The sequence below is a fragment of the Pagrus major genome, chromosome 11 (genome assembly GCF_040436345.1).
Source record: "Pagrus major chromosome 11, Pma_NU_1.0".
NCBI classification, from domain to species: domain Eukaryota; kingdom Metazoa; phylum Chordata; class Actinopteri; order Spariformes; family Sparidae; genus Pagrus; species Pagrus major.
In genome coordinates, this window is record NC_133225.1 from 23,921,061 (window position 1) to 23,940,478 (window position 19,418).

Genomic DNA, 19,418 nt, shown 5'->3' on the forward strand with positions numbered 1-19,418 from the left:
GTGTTTGTCTCCACCTGGCAGAGCTGGTCTTCCATACCTTCTGTAATTAATGGTCTGTGTTGGCGTTGCTGCGACGGTGACGATACTGCGAGAGCCAGTTAATGCGACATGTTATTTTAAGTTAGCCAGAAACCCAACCTAAACACACCGTCTGCTCTCTGCATTTGTTGTGAGCTGTATTTGAGTCGAGGTTTTGTAGAATATAACTTTTCCTTTGTTGAAGCTGTTTGTACAGTTGTGCCCCAGCAACGTGCTCGGTGCTCAGCTAGCTTCAGGCGTGGAGGTCACTAAACGCCCAGACATCGAGGGAGGATGCGGCCAAGATATTGACGACAATAACGGTATGTCCACTGTACTTCGGGGACGATTTTATCAAGACTGTTGTGCTCCGTGTCTGCATTTAAAAACACTTAATTAATTAATTCGAGTGTTTAAAAGTGCAACAAGGGCACCTGACTGACTGGAGTCAATGCTGAACCTGCCGAGGTGGAGGCTAGCTCAACTTCTGCTAATGTAGCAGAAGTGGCGGAGAGCACAGAAAGCACTTGCTAGGTAGTTTAACCTCCGTTTAAGATGTGCACTTGTTACTTAAAGAAGGTTTGTTGGACATGTACTGACCATATATCTGATAATGACACTCAGAGTCAAGTGGGTTAAAGATGGCCCCAGCTGGATTCGTCATATCCTCAGCTGCCATCTTCTCCTGACATGTTCATCCATTTATTTATCATTTTTAAAAAGGTCTCTAAAAAAAGATTAATCTTGGTGCAAATTTCTGCCATAAAACAAAATGATCCAAGACATTTTCTTGAGTCAGCAGCAGACAGAATTATCCAGAAGTTATACTGGAGAACAAGTAAAGATATGTGTTAAAATATTACTTTGGTAAAAGTGAAAGTCACTCATACAAGTACAACTTGTGTAAAAGTCTCGGAAGTATCTGATATTAAATGTACTTAAGTGTGAAAAATAATCCTAAAATTCTCAGAAGTAAAGTTTTGCAAAATTAAAAAATTAAATGTCACAGAATAAACAATCAAGTGAAATATATATATTGGGGCTGATATTCAGCATTTTTCCATTCTTCAGTATCTGTGTTTTTTGTGTCTGATTGCCGATTTAAATAAATTAATTTAGAAATGCAGTACTTTGGCTCTGATGCATCGTGCAGCATCCTTTCTCAGTCTGCAGTCACCACTCCGGTCTTACTCGATGTTCGGCACTCAACACTATCTGATTGGTTACACAGCACAAGTAATAGCCCATCAACACTGAATAATCTGAATCTGCAAAGTAGATAGTAACTAAAGTTATCAATTAAATATAGAGGAGTGGAAGTATTAAGTAGCAGAAAATTGAAATATCACAAGTACTTCAAAATTGTTCAGCACTTGAGTAAATTGTAGTTAGTTACATTCCATCACTGGTTATTCTCAGCTTTGACACTAAGATTTTTATTTTTACTGCAAATGTATATCGACTCCAGTTATCGGTCTCCTTGATAGCTAATAATCAATTTATAATATTGGTCGACACATGGTTAAAAGTTAAATACTTGCCTTTAAAATGTTGTCGAGTGGTAGTATAAAGTTGCAGAAAATGGAAATACTCAAGGAAAGTACACAAACCTCAAAATCATACTTAAGTACAGTACTTGAGGTAATATACTTACATTTAATCATAGGTCGCACTGAGTCTAAGAATTTGATACTGCTGTCCTCCACTACTGATCCAACCACATGGTTTGTTTTAAGATCTACAGTATGTTTTGTGCCTTACTGTCGTCCAGATGTCAGCAGGCCAGATGAACCAGGAAGAGGTTTTGTCAAAGCTGAAGAAGGATGTTCGTTCTTTGCTCATTTCTTCTAAGCTGGGCTTGGAGCCTAACCAGCTTAGGCGAGACTATGAGGGCATGTTGGGGCATCCCATGCCCCTGAAACACTTGGGCTTCAGGAACATCATGGATATGGTGAAGGAGATGCCTGACGTGGTGTCTATTAACTTCAGAACAGATGGCGCCATATTCTTAAAGGGTAGAGTCCCCTCTTTGATTTGAGCTTGCATTTGTATCTCAATACTGTTTCGATTAAGTAACGAGGAAAAAATAACTAAAGCAAAGTAACGTTTGAGCCATAAGTCCGCTCATGTTCTGCTTCATTCTCTAACTGTTACATGTCCGCCATCGCAGCCGTTAGTGACAATACCACCCGAAACATAGAGGAGCTAGTTGCTAATCAGCGCACGTCTAAGGCCAACAAGAAGGTCAGGAATAGAGGTGTCGGCTACTTCTCGCCCCGCTCCCACTACCAGCTGCCATCTGTGGTCCTTCCCAGAAGAGGTCGTCCTCCTCTGGTTCTCCCTGCCCAGCTGAGGGCACAACTTCGCAAACTGCTCTCCCAGGTATGACTTGTGTGTGAGGTCTTTTTGTAAACAGGTATTTTAGCATTTGTTATTTCTCACCAAAGGCTTGTGTTTATCTTCAATAATGAGGTGTACTGCTTGGGTCTGTTTAAGTTTTTCTGCTGTTTTGATTAAACGCATTCAAGGATTAGAATCAGACTTTCATAGCCAGCCCTTCTTCGTCTTGAAATCGGTCAAACATGACCAAAATAAGCAATTCTGAAGATTTCCTTTTTTATCTGCAGTGCACTATTCAAACACATACTGTAGAAGCCTGACTGACTGTTCTATGAATTTTTTGTTTTGTTTTATTTTATGTTTTATTATTGTTTTTTCTAACAAAATCCTCAGTTCTCTTACTGTGAAATGTTGTCTAGTTTCAAGTAACAATGTAGCCGTTCTCCCAGGGTCCACTCCGGTTGTCTGACCTGGAGCTCTGCTTCCTGCGCTGCTTTGGCCACCCACTGCGTGTCCACGACTACGGCTTCTACTCCACTGGAGAGATGCTGCAGGCAGCGGCGGACCTGGTCCTCATCCAGCAGACCAGGCTGGGCTCAGTTGTGTATCTGAGGGAACATATGCTGCCCAGGCAGCTGATCAGACCTTTCAGCTTACCAAAGAAGATGGGACCCATAAAGCCAGTCTCACCTAGACCTGACCAGGCAGTGTCCAAAGTGCCAGATACCAGAGCTCAGACACCAACAGTACCCCCAGGTTTGTTATAAGAGAGGTGGTGAATCCATCAGTTTACTCACTGATCCTACTTAAGTGTGTCTCAAAAAGCAATCCATATCCAGAGTATTTGTCCTTTTTGAAATTGGATAGCTATTTAATCTGCCCCATGCATGGATTGGTTAAATGTTAAAGGGATTATTACTAAGGCTGTCAATCGATTTAAATATTTAATCGTGATTTATCACATGATTGTCCACAGTTAACTCGCGATATTGTTTATTTTTCTTGCAACAATCCAAAACAATGACTGATACTGTCCAGAATATTCTCCAGAATAACCTCAAAGCTACTGCATGCTCAAAAAATATGCTGAAAGCATTTAATGGCAAACTCAAGCCCAACAATCAACAACAGATGGGCATACTGACCTGAATGTTACATTCCTTAATAATACGGACACAACGTAGTGTCCAACATTATACTTGTAAAGGTAAACTAGCTGTAGACACCCATTTAGCCATCGTTCTCTCATGTAGAGTTGTCCAGGTGTCTTCATTGCAAACTATACAGCTTGGTCTGCCTTTGGCGTGGGGGACGAGGGCTCTCTGCATCAGCTGTGTGCTTGGCCAGCAAGTGTTATTTGAGACTCGACTTACTCCGGTGGTAACTCAGTTCACATCGCCAGTAAATGAAAATAACTTTGTTCTTGTTGAGAGAACCATCTGGCAGGCCTTTGAAGCTGAACTTGCCATACAAAAGACCCTTTTCTTTATCCACTTTTGCTCAAGGAGGTTTGTTTCTGCTTTCCAACCACAACATTACTTTTATATCGCTTCTAATTTCCCAAACTACGGGGCGGGCTGAGGGTCATAACATGCATGTGTTAATCATGCGTCAAAAAAATGTACAGTGGAATTTGAGTTAATCCGTTATTATGGCGCTAACTTTGGCAGCCCTAGTTATTACATCTAACTAGCTCAGGGTCCCTGTGGATCTTAAAAGGTCTAAAATTCAGTGAAATTGTCCATCTCGGTCTTAAATTCCATTCCAAGTGGCATTAAAAAGGTCTTAAAAGTCTTAAATTTAACTTGCTTTTATACCCTGTAACAAACTGTTCAAACTTCTGGTTTTAAAATGATTCTCTTTATGCAGGGGCTTCTCATATTCTGTGGCTTTGTTGTTAATTGATTTTTGAAATACCTCTTGTGGTTAACTCCAGCTGAAGAAACATCTACTGTGGGCCCTGCCCAAAATGAGTCAACAACTGTCTGTAAGAAACCAGAAATGTTTGAGAAGAACCAGGAAGTGGACCAAGAGCTCTGCCAGGAAGGTCAGCTCTTTCAGAAACGCGTCCTCAAGGTTTGTTCTCATTAAAAATCAGAAAATGTACCAGCACGTTCGTCTGCTTGCTTAGAACAAGACACGATAAAGTGTAGAAGTAAATGAGGGAAAAAGAGACCAATGTGTGTACAATTATTATTATATAAGTGACAAAAGAGATGTTGTTTTTGTTTCATTATTTTAAGTACACTTATCTTTGTTGTTTCTTCTTAAATTCTACATCAGCTGGAGGAGGAGCTTCGCCAGCAAATCTTAGAGAATGGAATCGCTGGCAGCATCAGTCAGGAGCTGAAGGACAAACTACGAAAGGTCACACTCCCTGCTAGTTTTTAAGCAGATGTCTAAGTCTCACAAGGAGTGATCACAAGACGCTAATGTGCTTTCATAACCAAGACACATGGTTTCAAGTGCTGTAATGAAACCCTTCATATGTGTGTGACTCTGCAGGTTGTAGCTCAGACCAGTGGTGGGTTATTGGTGCGAGATCTGCCTGCTGAGTACAAGGTAAAAAAAATAAAATAAAAAAAAGTCATGCAGCGCTCCTGTTCATCTCCATGGTCTCACATGAGAGTTAAGATAAAATAGGCATGGGGTTAAGAGCTAAGAGCTCATACATCTGAGAAACTGGATTCAGTCTTTCCAGATCCAGCTAAATAAAAAGCTTTGGTTTCATTATTTTGATTTTGTTTCTAGTTTTTCTTGAGCACCTTACTGAATAGACAGTAACTCATTCACATTTAACCTACCTGTCCTTAATTATGGTCAGAAAGCGAGCAGTTTGGGGACAAAGCTGTTTCAGTGCAATAGAGCAGGAGCTGGGTTGTAATAAAATATCTGTGGTGACAACGTCACATCTTTTTCTTTGCTCCTCAGAGGTTTTTTGGCGAGGACTTGCCGCTGCGACAGAGTGGCTTTTTCAGTGTCAATGAACTGGTCAGCGCCATGAATGACACCATCCACCTGAAACCTGCAGGGCATGACAGTGGACAACACTGGATAGTCACAGACATACAGGACAGTGACATTACGCAATCAGGTGTGTATGTGCATATGTTCATATACCAGCAGTCAGTATCACCCTAATTACTTAATTGGGTGTAACGGTAGGTACTTCATAGAAGTTTGATATACAATGTTGGAACTATTTTACTGGTAAAATTATTTGCTTTTCATTTGCATCATCAGACTTTGACATTTCATTTTGAAAAGGTTGACTGAAAAATGGTGGACACAATTCATTCGTTGGTTGGACCAAATGTTGCTGTAAATATAAACGTTATGTTCACGGTGGTGTCCTTGAGATTTGATTTGAGTATTTCCTTTCCTCATCCTGTAGCTATTTATCCACCACTGTGTCTCACAAGAACACCAGTCTGTGATTGTCTCTAGAATCAATACTGTTTTAATCAATGACCCATTTGTAATAATTAAATGGTGCTGTGTGCGATATGATGTAACAAGGCAGTCTTGTGGAACAGTGGCTTTCAACTAAGCAGTAAAAATGTATTCTTCTTATTTTGTAGATTCAAAGGAAAGTTTTGATGAAGGCTGCTACTTCAGGTATGGAGAGTCTCCTTGGGAAGGCAAACTGGAAGAAGATGACTGTGAGGATGTCACAACAGATGACAAGAATGAGGAGCTAGTGACAAGTAACAATTCCAAGACCCAGGAAATGGTAAGTGACAAAGGTTTTTGTTAATTAGAGCATCAGTGCAAATCATTAATGTTCACTGCACTTAATAAGCTGATGTCACTGCCCCATTATCAGTGCACCTTATGTAACAGGTACATATTTTTAAACCCTGGAACCTGTCAATACTTAGTAGAAGTGCTGTAGAATAATACTGGGTATAGTGGGGGTGTCACGATATAGATCCAAAATGGGAAATTGAGTTTTCAGGTTCACTCATGGAAATCAGAAGGATTGGCTAGTTTCTCAGTATTTTTTCACTCTCCACTCCTGCCTACTTTAGCACGTCAGACGACGTCCTACAAAAAAAAAGTCTCAAGACAACTCAGCTAGTTTAGTCTGACTGGCGGTAGTCTAACTTACCGATGTAGACTGTTGGTATAAAGCCTGTCATTGGGTGCCTATTTCCCCCTTCTTTTCACTATCTGCGCAAACTGTACGAGAAACAACAACAACCTCTGAGCTTGCTAACTACACGCTGAAACCGGCAAGTTACTCTCACACTTGCCTGTTTACAAATGGCACAAACGTAAACAAGCTAGCAGCTGTTACCTTTACTTTTATGGAGATTTAGCCATTTTAATGCCAGAGTTGCATCCCCACATGTAAAACAAATCTGCCGACACCATTTTGCAGGGGCACTGTCGCTGAATCCTGGGTTAAACACCGCCGAAGACAATTGTGATTGTCTAAAGGCATGCGAACAAGATGTTTTTTGTGAGACTAGCTTACTAGCATTTTTGCAGCTGCACTTCCAGACACTTATCCTGTGTGCACAAGGATGATTCACTGGAACACAGCTGGAACCAGAGGTTAATTGTTTTGGATTCAAGAACCAAACTTTGTAACAAACTGAATTTCTGTCTTTTGTCGTTAATTGCTGAATCTTCAAATGAAGGTCTGTTTTGTTAATTGAACTTGCCTAACCTTAACCTGCCCCTCTCACTTTTAAAGATTTTGAAAATGTAAATGACAATTGTCAGGACATAAAACCAATAGTCTGTTAATTTTTTTTTTTTTTTACAAATCCAGATGTGATAGTCTAACAATGGCGTAGGCGTCATTGCTGAAAGAAAAAAATGTGTTAACAGAAAATGGAATTAAATGATGAACTCAGAATCGAAAGTCAAATCGAATCATGGGTTTGGAGAACCTTGACACCCCTAGAACATAGAGTTACATTGCTGTGTACTGCTTACCAGTCTAACTTTGCTTTTTATGTTTCTCGCTGTAGATCTACCCTGCCATTCAGGTGCATTGCAGCCCTGCAGTGCCCCTGGACGCCCTGCAGAGTCAACGTCTCAAACAGCCGACACGCCACAGTGCCCGAGAGCTGGTAGAAGTCCTGGTGGAGCAGGTGGAGTCCCCTGGACATTTCCACATCCGCTTCAGCGAGAGTGAGGAGGCCCGAGCTATGGAGGACATGATGATTGAGATGAGGTGGTGGACATGTTGGTGGTAGTTCAGTCAAAACATAATATAATCACACTTCGTGTATCTATTGTGCCAGCTGTATTATTAGAGGTCCCCTTTGGAAGTGCAGTATAAACAGTAATAAAATACATAATGTGCTTCATTTACTATTTCATCATGCCTGGCACACCCTCTCTCTTTGTCAAACCATATAGCTCTATCTGATGGGCAGTTAAAATATTGATGTATTTCTAAAATTGGGGTTCTTCATTATGTGAACCACAACACAACATCTGTTGGAATTGTTTGAAGTATAATCGAAAAATGATTAAGAAAACAAAAAACTACGGTGAAAAACATCACATAATTTACCGTCTCAACATACATGATTCTCTATAAGCAATAACATCTTGTTTCTCATATGTCTCCTCCATATGTCTCCTCCATATAGACTATGCTACACCTGTCCTGAGGTGTCAGTGCGCTACCGTCTCCCTGAGCGGTTTGTCCGACGTGGTCAGGTCTGCTGCGTGTCGCCCAAAGGAGTGTGGTTCTACCGGGTGGTCATCCATCAGATCATCAGCCCCACACAGGTCGAGGTGTACTACGTCGATTTTGGCGACATGACCGTGGTACAGAGCACCAACCTCAAGTTCCTCAAGTAGGGGCATCTTAATAAGTGGTTAAACAAGCCAACTACCAGTACTGCTACTAAGCTGAACAGTGTCCGTGTTTTGTGGAGCTCTCTACAGTTCATCTCTCTGTTTCTCAGGTCATGTTATTCAGCTCTTCCTGCGCAAGCTGTTCCAGCATCACTTGCTGGAATTAAACCCACCACTGTGAGTCTGATGGCGTATCTGAAACTATATTCACAGCTTCCTGACAAATCTTCCTGGCCTGCACTAACTTCCTGTTAATACAATAATGGTCAGCTGTATTGTGTACTTGACAGGTTATTTGTAAAATCACCATCAGTGCTTGATTATTTCACTTTTTTTCTAGCACATCTCATGATCGTTTATGTTTATATGCTCTATAAGGAAACAAAAGCACAAAACAATGGTTGGGTGCTGTATTGTTTTAAAACAGTCTTGTATGTGAATAAATGTATGTGATTGAATTCAAACTGTCAACTACAGATGCTACAAAATGTTCTGTTTACGTGAAGTTTTATGAATAAAAGTGTTGTGGTTCTCCTCTTGCAGGACAGTTGGACTGCTGAGGCAACGTCCTCTTTCCAGAAGCTGTGTGCCGGCCGCACCCTGGTGGGCGCTTTGGATTGTTACATCGGAGATGTCCTTCAGATCTTCCTGTGTGATACACAGACTGAAAAGGACATCTACATCCACTCAGTCCTGCTGAGCCAGGGCCTTGGTACAGCCTGCAGCACTAAAGCCAGTGCAGCAGTGAGAGAGAGGGACACACACACACACACACACACATACACATTTATTTGTAACATGGTCATGATAAATGCTAGTTTTTGATTGGCAGACAGGTGTCTTTTGAAATATATTAAGATATATCAGCACACCTTGTCACCTCTACTGTAGGCAACTATTCTAAATCATTGCATCAGACAGGTATCTGATAATAAAGAGTATTAATAACATAAGTTAAAAAAGCAACTCCGAGGAGGGTCATCGTTGTCAAAGAGGCTGACCAGGGGCAGGGTTTTGAAGGTAAAACAGGAGGGCTGTGCGCTGGTTTTGAGAGCAATTGGACACCATAGATGTGCCACGTTTCTTGCTTTATCAGTCTATTGCCCCAATTTTGGTATAGCTGAAGCAACGTCTCCTTCCTATTCCAACAAAACAAAAAAATAAAGCATTTGAATACTGTTTTGGTCATTAATAACCATGGCAACAGCCAAGTAAAACAGACTGACCATATTTATTTAGTTCATCACAGAGTTTAAGCTGTTGAACCCTGAGATGTGCGTTTGTCAGCTGGTCTTGTTTGTTACTGAGCTGTGAATTGATTCTGAATCCTTCTTTTTATTATTATTAATATTATTTTTATTTTTAATATATATATTAATACTTGATCTATACATCGACTTCTAAATAACTTGCACTGTAAACTTTCTTTTTCTATCTTTAGCTTTGTGTCAAGGTCAGGCCAGTGACTCTCTACCTGGGGAAGGGAATGGTTGACCTGCCAGAGGTAGAAGAGGGAGCCACAGCAGACACCATTGAACAGTCCATGTCGACTTCACCGAAGGTACTACACACACACTGACACACACACATATGGAAAGAGAGCAGCTGCTGGTCCAGTAAAATTCTTCGAGGTTCCAGTACAGCCAAACACAACATTAGTGTCTGTGCTGGGTTACTTGGTTGTTTGTTGTGGATTTGCAGCTTAATGTCTGAGTGCACCCTCTTTGTCTCCTCTCTGCCTCCCTCTCTCACTTTCTCTTTCTCACACAATCTTTTAATGTTGCTGTAAAGCTTTTACTGTCCACTGTCCATCCATAGCTCTTATCTTACCAGCCATACTGTCAGTGCTGCAGGCCAACTGCAGAACTACACACACACACACACACACACACACACACACACACACACACACACACACACACACACACACACACACACACACACACACACACACGCTTGCAGAAAGGGGGGTTGCAGTCCATTGCTACTTAATGTATAGTCACACTGTTTGGAAGGTCACAGCTTGTTGTTGGCCAATAAATAAGATGACAGCCAATCAGTGAGCTGTTTAATGGATATTGGATTACAAGATTGTGCCTCTCACATGCTAATGAGTGGATGGCTGTTTAAGTGAATGTAAAGGATAAGAGATTTTACTATGTTACCGTCTGTGACAGCATTAAAAAAAACACCTTGAGTTATTTTGCATATTGATAAAAAGTTCTTAAAATGATAAATAAAAATACACAGTTGCAACTAGACTAAACAACGATGGCAGAACGATTAAATAATAAAGGAAACAAAGCATGAAATGAATCTTGCTCGGTCAGTTGACCTTTACTAGTTTTGTTTTAAAGTTGTAGAGATACTGTTTGTTGATAGTAAGTTAATAATGTGCCACTAGTTCTGAAATTGGATATCAGAAAGATTACACAGACCAGGTGGAGTGGCAGTGTGTTTTTCTGCTGCTACTCCAAAAAAAATCCTCTGATGGGAGAAATTGATCCCATCAACATGGTGCTGATATTAAAGATGGATCCCAGCAGGTAAATATCAAACTCTTAAAGCTAACTTGAGCCTTGCTGTATATAAAATGTTTGCCCAGCTGAGGATTTTTTTTAAAACATCTGAGCAAATTTAAACAGGCTTTTATCAGCCTGTGCTGCTTGCTCTTTAACATTATACCTTGCATATCTTCTGCTATCCAGCATGCAAGAAAAAATGCAGGACCTTTTACTTTTTTTTTTTTTCTCAACCCGACATTTCAACATCCTGCTCTGAGCTTGGATAATCCTGAATTATTAATCACGTATTATTAACCAAGTAGCTATGTCCTCACAGTATCTCTTTTATTGTTTATCTATACAGATTGTATTTTACATGAAGGTCTAAAAAGTAGCAACAATGAAAGTGTGACCTTTGCAAGGAATATTGGCTTCTGATGGTAATGGAGGCAACCATTCATTTGGATATTTCAGGAAACCCCGTCAGTTGTTAGGACAATATCTGAGTTAACATGGTCTTAAATCTGTTGCAATTAGGGGGCAGGCCTTTTATGTTCATTTTTAAAATGCTACCAGCTGAAATCACTTACAATATATCATTTTACCGAATGTGCAATATGACATACAATGTTATATGGATGTAGTGTGTGTTGGTTAATGAACAAGTGAAACAACTCAGGATGACTGTACATATATATTTGCTAAGTAAATATGGATATGAGGGAACCAGACGTTTGTTGGTGTCTCAGGTTGAAGAAGAAGAACTGCCTGCCCTGGAATTTATTGAGGACAATGAGGTAATCTGTCACATCCAGGTATGACCACCTGACACTGACCTTCTGCCTTCATTTCACATATTAGCAAAACTTAAATGCTTTCAGTTACTGTGCAGCACTTCACCATGCTGGTAAAAATTGAGCATGAAGTGGTAAATCAAAAGATTACGCAGAAATCTTATAGTGTCAGTGGGGTTAGGTTAAATTGATTGGTTTATTTACATTTATTTGTGTACACTCCAACAGTTAATATGGATAATTAGATTGCTGATTGAAACTGCTTTGCTCCTAATTCAAATAAAGGATAAATGGGGTGAAATAGTTAATGGCAGACGGTGCTGTATGTGGAAAAATATTTCATGTTTTACAAAAACAAAAAAACAATAGCATGAACAAACACTCATGAAGTCTTGTTTATTTATTGTTGTGTCTTGTTCAGAGAAGGGATCCCAACCTGTTCAATGGGCAGTTACATAACCAAACCCTTAGCAGTACTGAATTGGGCCGGGCCCTGACCAACAAATCATCTCCCACCAACCATTCCAGTCCCACCTCCAGCCCTCTCGCACACCCAGATGTGATCCAGACGCCAACTCCCTGTAAAGCTGAGCTTAAAGTGAGAAAAAAATTGTTCTGTTTTGTTTTATGGAAGCAAAATCACTGTTGATTTATGTTTTTTATAAATCACTTTAAATACAGAATAGTAATTGATAGCTGTTTTTTGTCCATTCACAAAAATGTATTCTGTTCTTAGACACTGAGCATGACTCCACCAACCCCATCCAGCATTAATTTCAGCTCCTGCTGTCCGACACCAGTGGAGGAGTGGCTCCGGCCCAAGGTGTCTGCCCCATTGTTGGTCAGGCCACCTCTAATCCTGAGGACCCTGAGCCTTCACACCCCTGAAGTGGGCAAGGGTACATATACACACATCCCGATTTAAACTTTTTGAGTGGAGTACACAATGTGCACATAGGTCATGAGCTAAAGAATCCAGTCTACCAGTGACTAACTGCAACAGATTCATAAAAATTAACCCATTTCCCCCCTTTTTGTAGATCAATAAGTTCAGTTTCATGAATGACAACATTGGGTTTTTTTTAATTATATGTAATATGTTCAGTTCAGTTCATGAACTGAACTATATGTAATATGTATGGCACTATAATCCTGTGCCAGTGTTAACTTCAAGTAGATCATAGATCAATTTAAAGGGTAACTCCACCAACTGTACACATTAAAGTGTATTTACAGGTCTTGGGGAGTACTACTGCATATCTTAAAAAAGAGTATTATAAAGTCTGATAAATTGCCTGCAGTGATGTCTCTCGGTGGCTAAAGTGCCTTGTGGGTAATGTAGGTTTTGAAAAGGAAGAACACGCGGAATAATAAAGGCGATATTCTCATTCTGCTGTATCAATTTTGATCTTTTTTTTTTTTTCCAAACTGTCCATAAAGAGTCTAACAGTGTTATTGGAGGGAAGAAATCTGAGGAACTCAAGAGGGTGATGAGTTAAAAAGCCTTTGTTATCTCATGGCTATTGAATCATAATAACAGAACAAACACGGCTACATATTTTAGCGAGAGAGGCCTTAATAAGGGCAAGTACAAACAGACAGAGAAAGTGGACTGTTTTCAAAACCTAGCGCCTACATTACCCACATTGCAACTGAGTGACATCACTCGAGGCAATTTATCAAAATAACATGCAGCCTGCTCAGCCACAAAAGGCTTTTTACTACTTTTTCACATATGCAGTAGAACTTCCAAAGACCTGTAGACACACTTGTAAAATTGGTGGAGTTACCCTTTAACCAAAACAATTTCTTGCATATGAAAATATAAACATTTGATTTTTACAAGTCATCACATAGAGCTTAACTCATTATTAACCACTCGATTCCACCAGGACTGTCACGGCCGTGATACAGTCGTTGGAGCTGATCGTGGCAGTTCTAGTCAATGCTTATGTTTTTACCAGCTGCGCCATGGCATGTCTCAGCAGCATCCTAGAAGCGGCTCTCTGCTCTGCTCCGTGGAGAATATGCGGCGAGTCTATTTTTTAACGGAGATGGACCGCAGTCGCGTCAAGCTAAACAGAGCAGATTGTGCCGGGCAGGAAGTCACACACAGGAACAACATAGTGCATCCGGTCAATTTTCAAAATAATACACCCGGTACCGTTTCAGGATCATGTTTCACCTCACTACATCGAACATTTATTTACCTTTAAGTACGTAGCCTACTTACCCATGGTAGAAGAACAAAAACCAAGGAGACTGTGACAAAATAAGCAAAATCTCAGGAGGTCTACTGTATCAGCCGGCAGCACGCTCAGCTTCTGTAACGCTCTTGGTGGGATATGCAGTCGCATGGAGGATGGAGCAAAATGAAGCCGCACATGTAACGTCATAGACAGGTGCCCGTTGGAAACCAGGGGTAAGAGTAGTTGTCGTTTACTCCAAATTGTACAAAGATAACACCGTCAAACAAAAGTCCTATTGTACCCACAAATGCTTGTCTCTTAGCACACAAACTCTCATTTTCTAACATGATTATACAGTGGCCTTCATTAACCTGCCTATGTACAGAGAGAGAGAGAGAAGGCTTCAATGAATTTAAACCGTGTCTGTGGACGCAGAGAGGACGTATTGATTTCCGACCTGCTGCGTGCAGTGGTGGATGTACCTGCACAGAGAACCTGACACAGATTCAATTAGACCTGTTACCAGAGCTATTTGACCCAACAAGCTGCTTTCATTGCATTGCATTTGTCCTGCTATCAATACACTGATGCTCCAGCATGCTCCTGTGTGCACAGTGTTAATGGAAAAAGGCAAAACAAAGTGGGTCAAGGCAGATTTATCTACAAATCGCTTTTTGTGAAATGTAGCGTTACTAAGTGCTTTACACAGCTGCACAAATACAGATAAAAACACAAGATAGAAGCAAGAATTGGTACATGACCGATAAGAAGATATGATTGTGTGTGTGTGTGTGTGTGTGTGTGTGTGTGTGTGTGTGTGTGTGTGTGTGTGTGTGTGTGTGTGTGTGTGTGTGTGCACGCGTGCGCACATACGCACATACAGGCAGCACAATTTGACAGTCTGCTGACGATATTCCCTGTGGTAAATAGTAGCTCTTTTCCTTCACACTTCCGTCTCCTCTTTGTATTTTGTCTGCCAGCGTACCCTGAGCTTCCCTCAGAAAACTGACATTGCAGAAATGTGACTCAAATAAAAACAAAAGAATATACACAATCGCTCACAAATGCAAAGTCGGCACTTGTTCCTTGTCGCAATTCTCTTGTATCTCTCTTGATGCACCGTCAGCCGAGTGTGTTTGCTCAGCATATTTGTTACATACTAAAGGGTCAGCACTCTACTTGTTGTTGAGCTGCTCCTTAGAGAAAACACTGTGTGGAATAATACAGTCTGGAACAGAGCTGAAAATGACAATTTCAAGGGTATAATTTATTTCAGTTTAGGTTTTTATTATTATTATTATTATTATTGTTATTATTATTTCTGGAAAATTTTGGAAGCTTTAAGACTGAACACCAGCAGAAAATCTTCCTTTTGCTGACCTCCAGTGGTTAAAGCTCTTCCTGTTGTAATCATCGGGTGTGTTCATTTCACCTTGGCATCACTGTCGGACGTGAGCCGTGTCCGACCGAGCACACCTGAAATATAAGTGGCAGTGGCAGTGGCATTGCGAGACTCACTTTTAGCCTGGGACTTACTGAGGTTTTATGCAGGTAATGATAAAAGAGAAGTAATTAGGTGGTGTGCTACAGGGAACTTTGTAATGTGCTGCAGGAATAAAATAATGAGGGTTGATTAAGGAGTTGTTTGATGAATTGCAACTGATTTTATTATTCAAGTATTGAGGGAAAATGTTTATTTATGTAACTACTCATGATGAATGTGTTAACATTGTAATGTTTACTAGACTGGTAGAGGAGGGAATCACAAATCATTTTCAGTCAAACTTTATTTGTATATCTTTTCCATACGTACACATACACAAGCACACACATACACCACAATCAAAAACAGAAACTGAGACACAGGAAGCTGTCATGAGTAAAATACATAACTAAAACACAGTCATTAATATAATACACGAATAAAAGGCTATAATCAACAAAATGCATACAGTGGGGTGATAATGTCTGAGAACACCAGCTGAAACACCTCAACCCACACTAGTCCTATACATAGCACCACCCTCTCCACCACAAATGACAACAACAGCTCAACAATCAGAGCGAAAAGCCAAATCGCTGAAAAATGCACTTGAATCTCAAAATATCCCAGGACATGGCATGTCCCCCTCCTACTTCATCGACAGCAAACTCCCAAACCTGGCATGGCAAGCCCATTCTGACTATCTTCAGTTGAGTTTGTTGTTAGTCCAAGCTACATTCAGTTCAGTACAAAACTAGCCGATAGAAGCACTACACATAAGGTTAATAGGTCAGCAGCAGCTTAAGATCGACTTACCAGATCATGATTATGTCCGTCTTTCACGTTCTTTTAAGATGCTTTTAAAGAGGAAGTAGCCTTATACCTCCGCCACCAGTGAGGAGCTGCACCGCTAAAAGCTACTGATTCGTTCAGTGATGGTGGTGATGTTTTTATATAGATAACATGTTTTTTTTTCTTCTGTTGTCCAGGTGGACCGCTCTATCTGCGAAACTCTGGCATCATGTTTCCTCTGTTTGGGGTGAGGTAGGTCATGCCCCCCACATCCAGCCCAAACCAAATCCCAAATCATCCGCCTGAATGAGTCAAAACACAAACAAAGCAATATTCATTCCTTGATAACTACACAACTCATAAGATATCTTGACATTATTCGATGAAACTAGATTGAGTGGAAAGTAGTCAAAGCATTTTTATTAGAAGTTAATTTTCATGTCATTTTAATGTATTCCAGATTTGAATTGTATGTTAAGCTCTGATTGTTAGTTTGATATCAGTGTAAATGTTGCACTTTCCCAACTGTTTAGTCTTGTTAGACAAAAAAAAAGAAATTACAGGAAATTGGTGGCCGTCTTTTTTTAATGTAAATTATTTTTGTTTAAAAAATGTTTTCTTTGTGCGTTTTAAAGTGTTGTTTTTATTTTCTCAGAAGCCATCAGGATGTCTGTGATGTGTTAAATGGTTTGATTCCCTTTATATATATTCATAGTGTGGTTATGAACAGAGTTAAAGTTTAAGTTACAATGAACAAAAATGTCATGACAAATGGAATTTTATTTTGGATAATACATTTTATTTGATAGAATATTTTGGTGTTGGTGTGGTAACTTGTGTAATATGATTCTAAGTAGTGGATGTTTCTCTCCTCTGTTTTCTTCTTTGCTTCTGTCGATTCAATGTGTCGCATAAATGTTTAGATCAATTTTAAAAACACATTTTACATAAAGATGAAGCCTTTTTACCTTTTTCTGAAATATTATAACACTCCTATAAATAGTTTGGATGGATTGCCATAAAACTTGATTAATAGAATGTATTATTTTGTTGCTAATTAGCTTAATTGACCTTTTTTAACATGCTATGCTGAGATGGTGACATAGTAAACATACTGTACCTGCCAAACTTCAGCATGTTAGCATTGTCATTGTGAAAATGTTAGCATCGTGGCTATATGACGTGAGCTGGATACAGGGGCAGTGGTGAACTAATAGTTGGAGAGGCAGGTTTGTGACTGGAGGGGTGACTCCCCGGGAAATCTGGGTTGGGGAAATGAAAGGCAACACCTGCCTCTCCCTCATTACCACCACTAAGGTTCCCTTGAGCAAGCACTTAAATCAGACTGTGGTAGTACTGAGCAGCTTTGAGGTGTGAATGTCTGTGTGAATATGATCAGGACGTTCCTGATAACGAGAACATTGCTTTGAAACTCCCCTGATATATAAAGGTTTAAAACAAAATGACTTGAAGTGGCCAGAGCATTTTACCAGCGCAGCATTATAAAAGAGACATCTGTAAAACTTAAAACAGGAAACCTCCAACTACTAACAATGTAAATGATCAATTATCCTTCAAAGATAAAAGGGCAAGTGCAGTAGGCCAAACAATGTGGGAGTGAACTTTTTAAACACTTTTTTGGTTTATGCACTTGTTGAGTAATTTTTAGTGGCTACACTTGGAGTCAGGTATCCAGTTACTGTAGTACATGACTAGTCTTGTTTCCGATCCATTTTGCTGCTTAAACAGATACAAATCAACACAAATACTGTATTTATCTTCAAATCCAACTCAGTTTTTGTACGCAAATCTAGAGAGCACCGGAATTAGATGTAACTAGGCATTGCTACCTTTGACCTTTTTTAAACTAGTCTTTAAAAAAGTCTGTTGACATATAAAACAATCAAGTCAGTTTTGTGATGTCAGTGTTGTTGGTCCAGTAATTCTCCAGCTGTTGTGCCTTTCCCTCTTCCTTGGCTCAATGTCACCTTCAGCCAGGCAATTAATTAGTACTTCGCCTCGTCCTGCCATGTCACTTCTTTTGATTTATACAAAACTGTTTTCCTGCATTTAAATTGCGTGACTTTGCTCTTCCATTGAGGCTACATGCAAACAGCGGCACCCTTTAAACCATCTCTCAGAGGGAATATCAATGACTGAAGAGACGAGATCAGAGCACAGGAACAATGAATAAAACAAAAGACCATCTGTAAACTCAACGACGCTCATTACAGAGAGTTGAGGCACTTCACTGAGCAGAGCAGACAGTGTGTTATATAGCAGAGCTGCCCACACAGTCAAATATAGATTCAAAAAGCTTCTTCACAAGTCCAAAACTACCACCTTCCCTTCATATAATGTACCAAAATGTGTCTGGACGTCTAAAGGTTAAAACAGAATGTGGACTCCTGGATCATTAGTCTGCATCCTGCTGGGCTCCCTGACCTTTACTGGCTCAGCCAATTAGCTTCTTAAAAGGCTCCTGATGAGAATAGCTCCTCCTCTCACTCCAATACAGCAACACAATGAAGAACATGAACCTACATACTGTACATACACATACACACACTTCCTGCTTTTACAACACAGTTACAGACACAATACAAATATTAGTATAGACACACATCTTATGCAACACAAACCTTATCTCTAATTTGAATTCACAGACTCATTTGAGCCTTTCAGGACAAATACAAAATGACAAACACTGCCCTTCATTCACTCAACTTGCACAATGGCAATGTTTTAACAAGCATACACATAATCACAATCGCTTTTACACACACACACACACACACACACTGCAAGGCATTGCATGATACAGGCTCCATTAGTGTGTGTGTGTGTGTTTTGGAGGAGGAGGGTGAGGGTTGGTAAGGCAGACGCTCAGTAAACCTTATTAAGAGGGGAGTAATGTGGTTGCAGCTGATTAGCAGCGAGCAGCAGCAGAGCATCAGTGTTCTGAGTGATTTACAGACGAGACCCTGAGCCAGACTGTCAGAGGAAGACTGGCTTTGTTTTGCAGGCTTTGGTTTGCTGACTAGTTGAGTGATCATCTGGATGTTTGTCTTCACTTTGTTTTAAGTTTACATCCATATTTTGGGCATTTATTGAAAGTAACCGTCAGTGGATGAGCAGGTTGGTCTCTCTCAGTTGTTGAAAGGAGACAGACTGACATAGTACACAGTAATGGGCAGCTCAATACTTGAAACATGTACTGCATACACACTTCTGCTCAAAAGTTTGGGTTTGCCAAAGAATTTCATGTTTCTGATTCTTGGCAGTTTCTCTCATGAAATCACCTTCATGTCTCAGAACAAGAATAGACTGACGAGTTTCAGAAGAAAGCTCTTTTTTTCTGGCCATTTTGAGACTATAACCCACACATGCTGAGGCTGCAGATACTTAACTAGCCTAATGAAGGCTAATTTTGTTGCCTCTTTAATCAGCACAACAGTTTTCAGCTGTGCTAACA

At 40.2% G+C, this 19,418-nt stretch overlaps 1 protein-coding gene across 3 annotated transcripts; it reads left to right on the forward strand.

Annotated features, from left to right (window-relative positions):
• The first annotated feature begins 66 nt into the window (after positions 1 to 66).
• tdrd5 (tudor domain containing 5) lies at positions 67 to 16,754 on the forward strand. 3 transcript variants are annotated; one of them, XM_073476097.1, is made up of 18 exons: positions 67 to 341; positions 1,790 to 2,033; positions 2,189 to 2,400; positions 2,808 to 3,114; positions 4,295 to 4,434; positions 4,642 to 4,725; positions 4,864 to 4,920; positions 5,290 to 5,452; positions 5,940 to 6,091; positions 7,341 to 7,546; positions 7,971 to 8,180; positions 8,292 to 8,358; positions 8,725 to 8,925; positions 9,623 to 9,742; positions 11,435 to 11,500; positions 11,901 to 12,077; positions 12,216 to 12,378; positions 16,141 to 16,754. In XM_073476097.1, exons 2-18 carry the CDS (start codon positions 1,790 to 1,792, stop codon positions 16,197 to 16,199), a joined length of 2,628 nt encoding a protein of 875 aa, XP_073332198.1. In that variant the 5' UTR covers positions 67 to 341; the 3' UTR covers positions 16,200 to 16,754. The 3 variants fall into 3 exon arrangements, with proteins under 3 accessions (XP_073332198.1, XP_073332200.1, XP_073332201.1); XM_073476099.1 differs by having other exon boundaries at positions 11,435 to 11,482; XM_073476100.1 differs by lacking the exon at positions 11,435 to 11,500.
• The last annotated feature ends 2,664 nt before the right edge of the window (positions 16,755 to 19,418 follow it).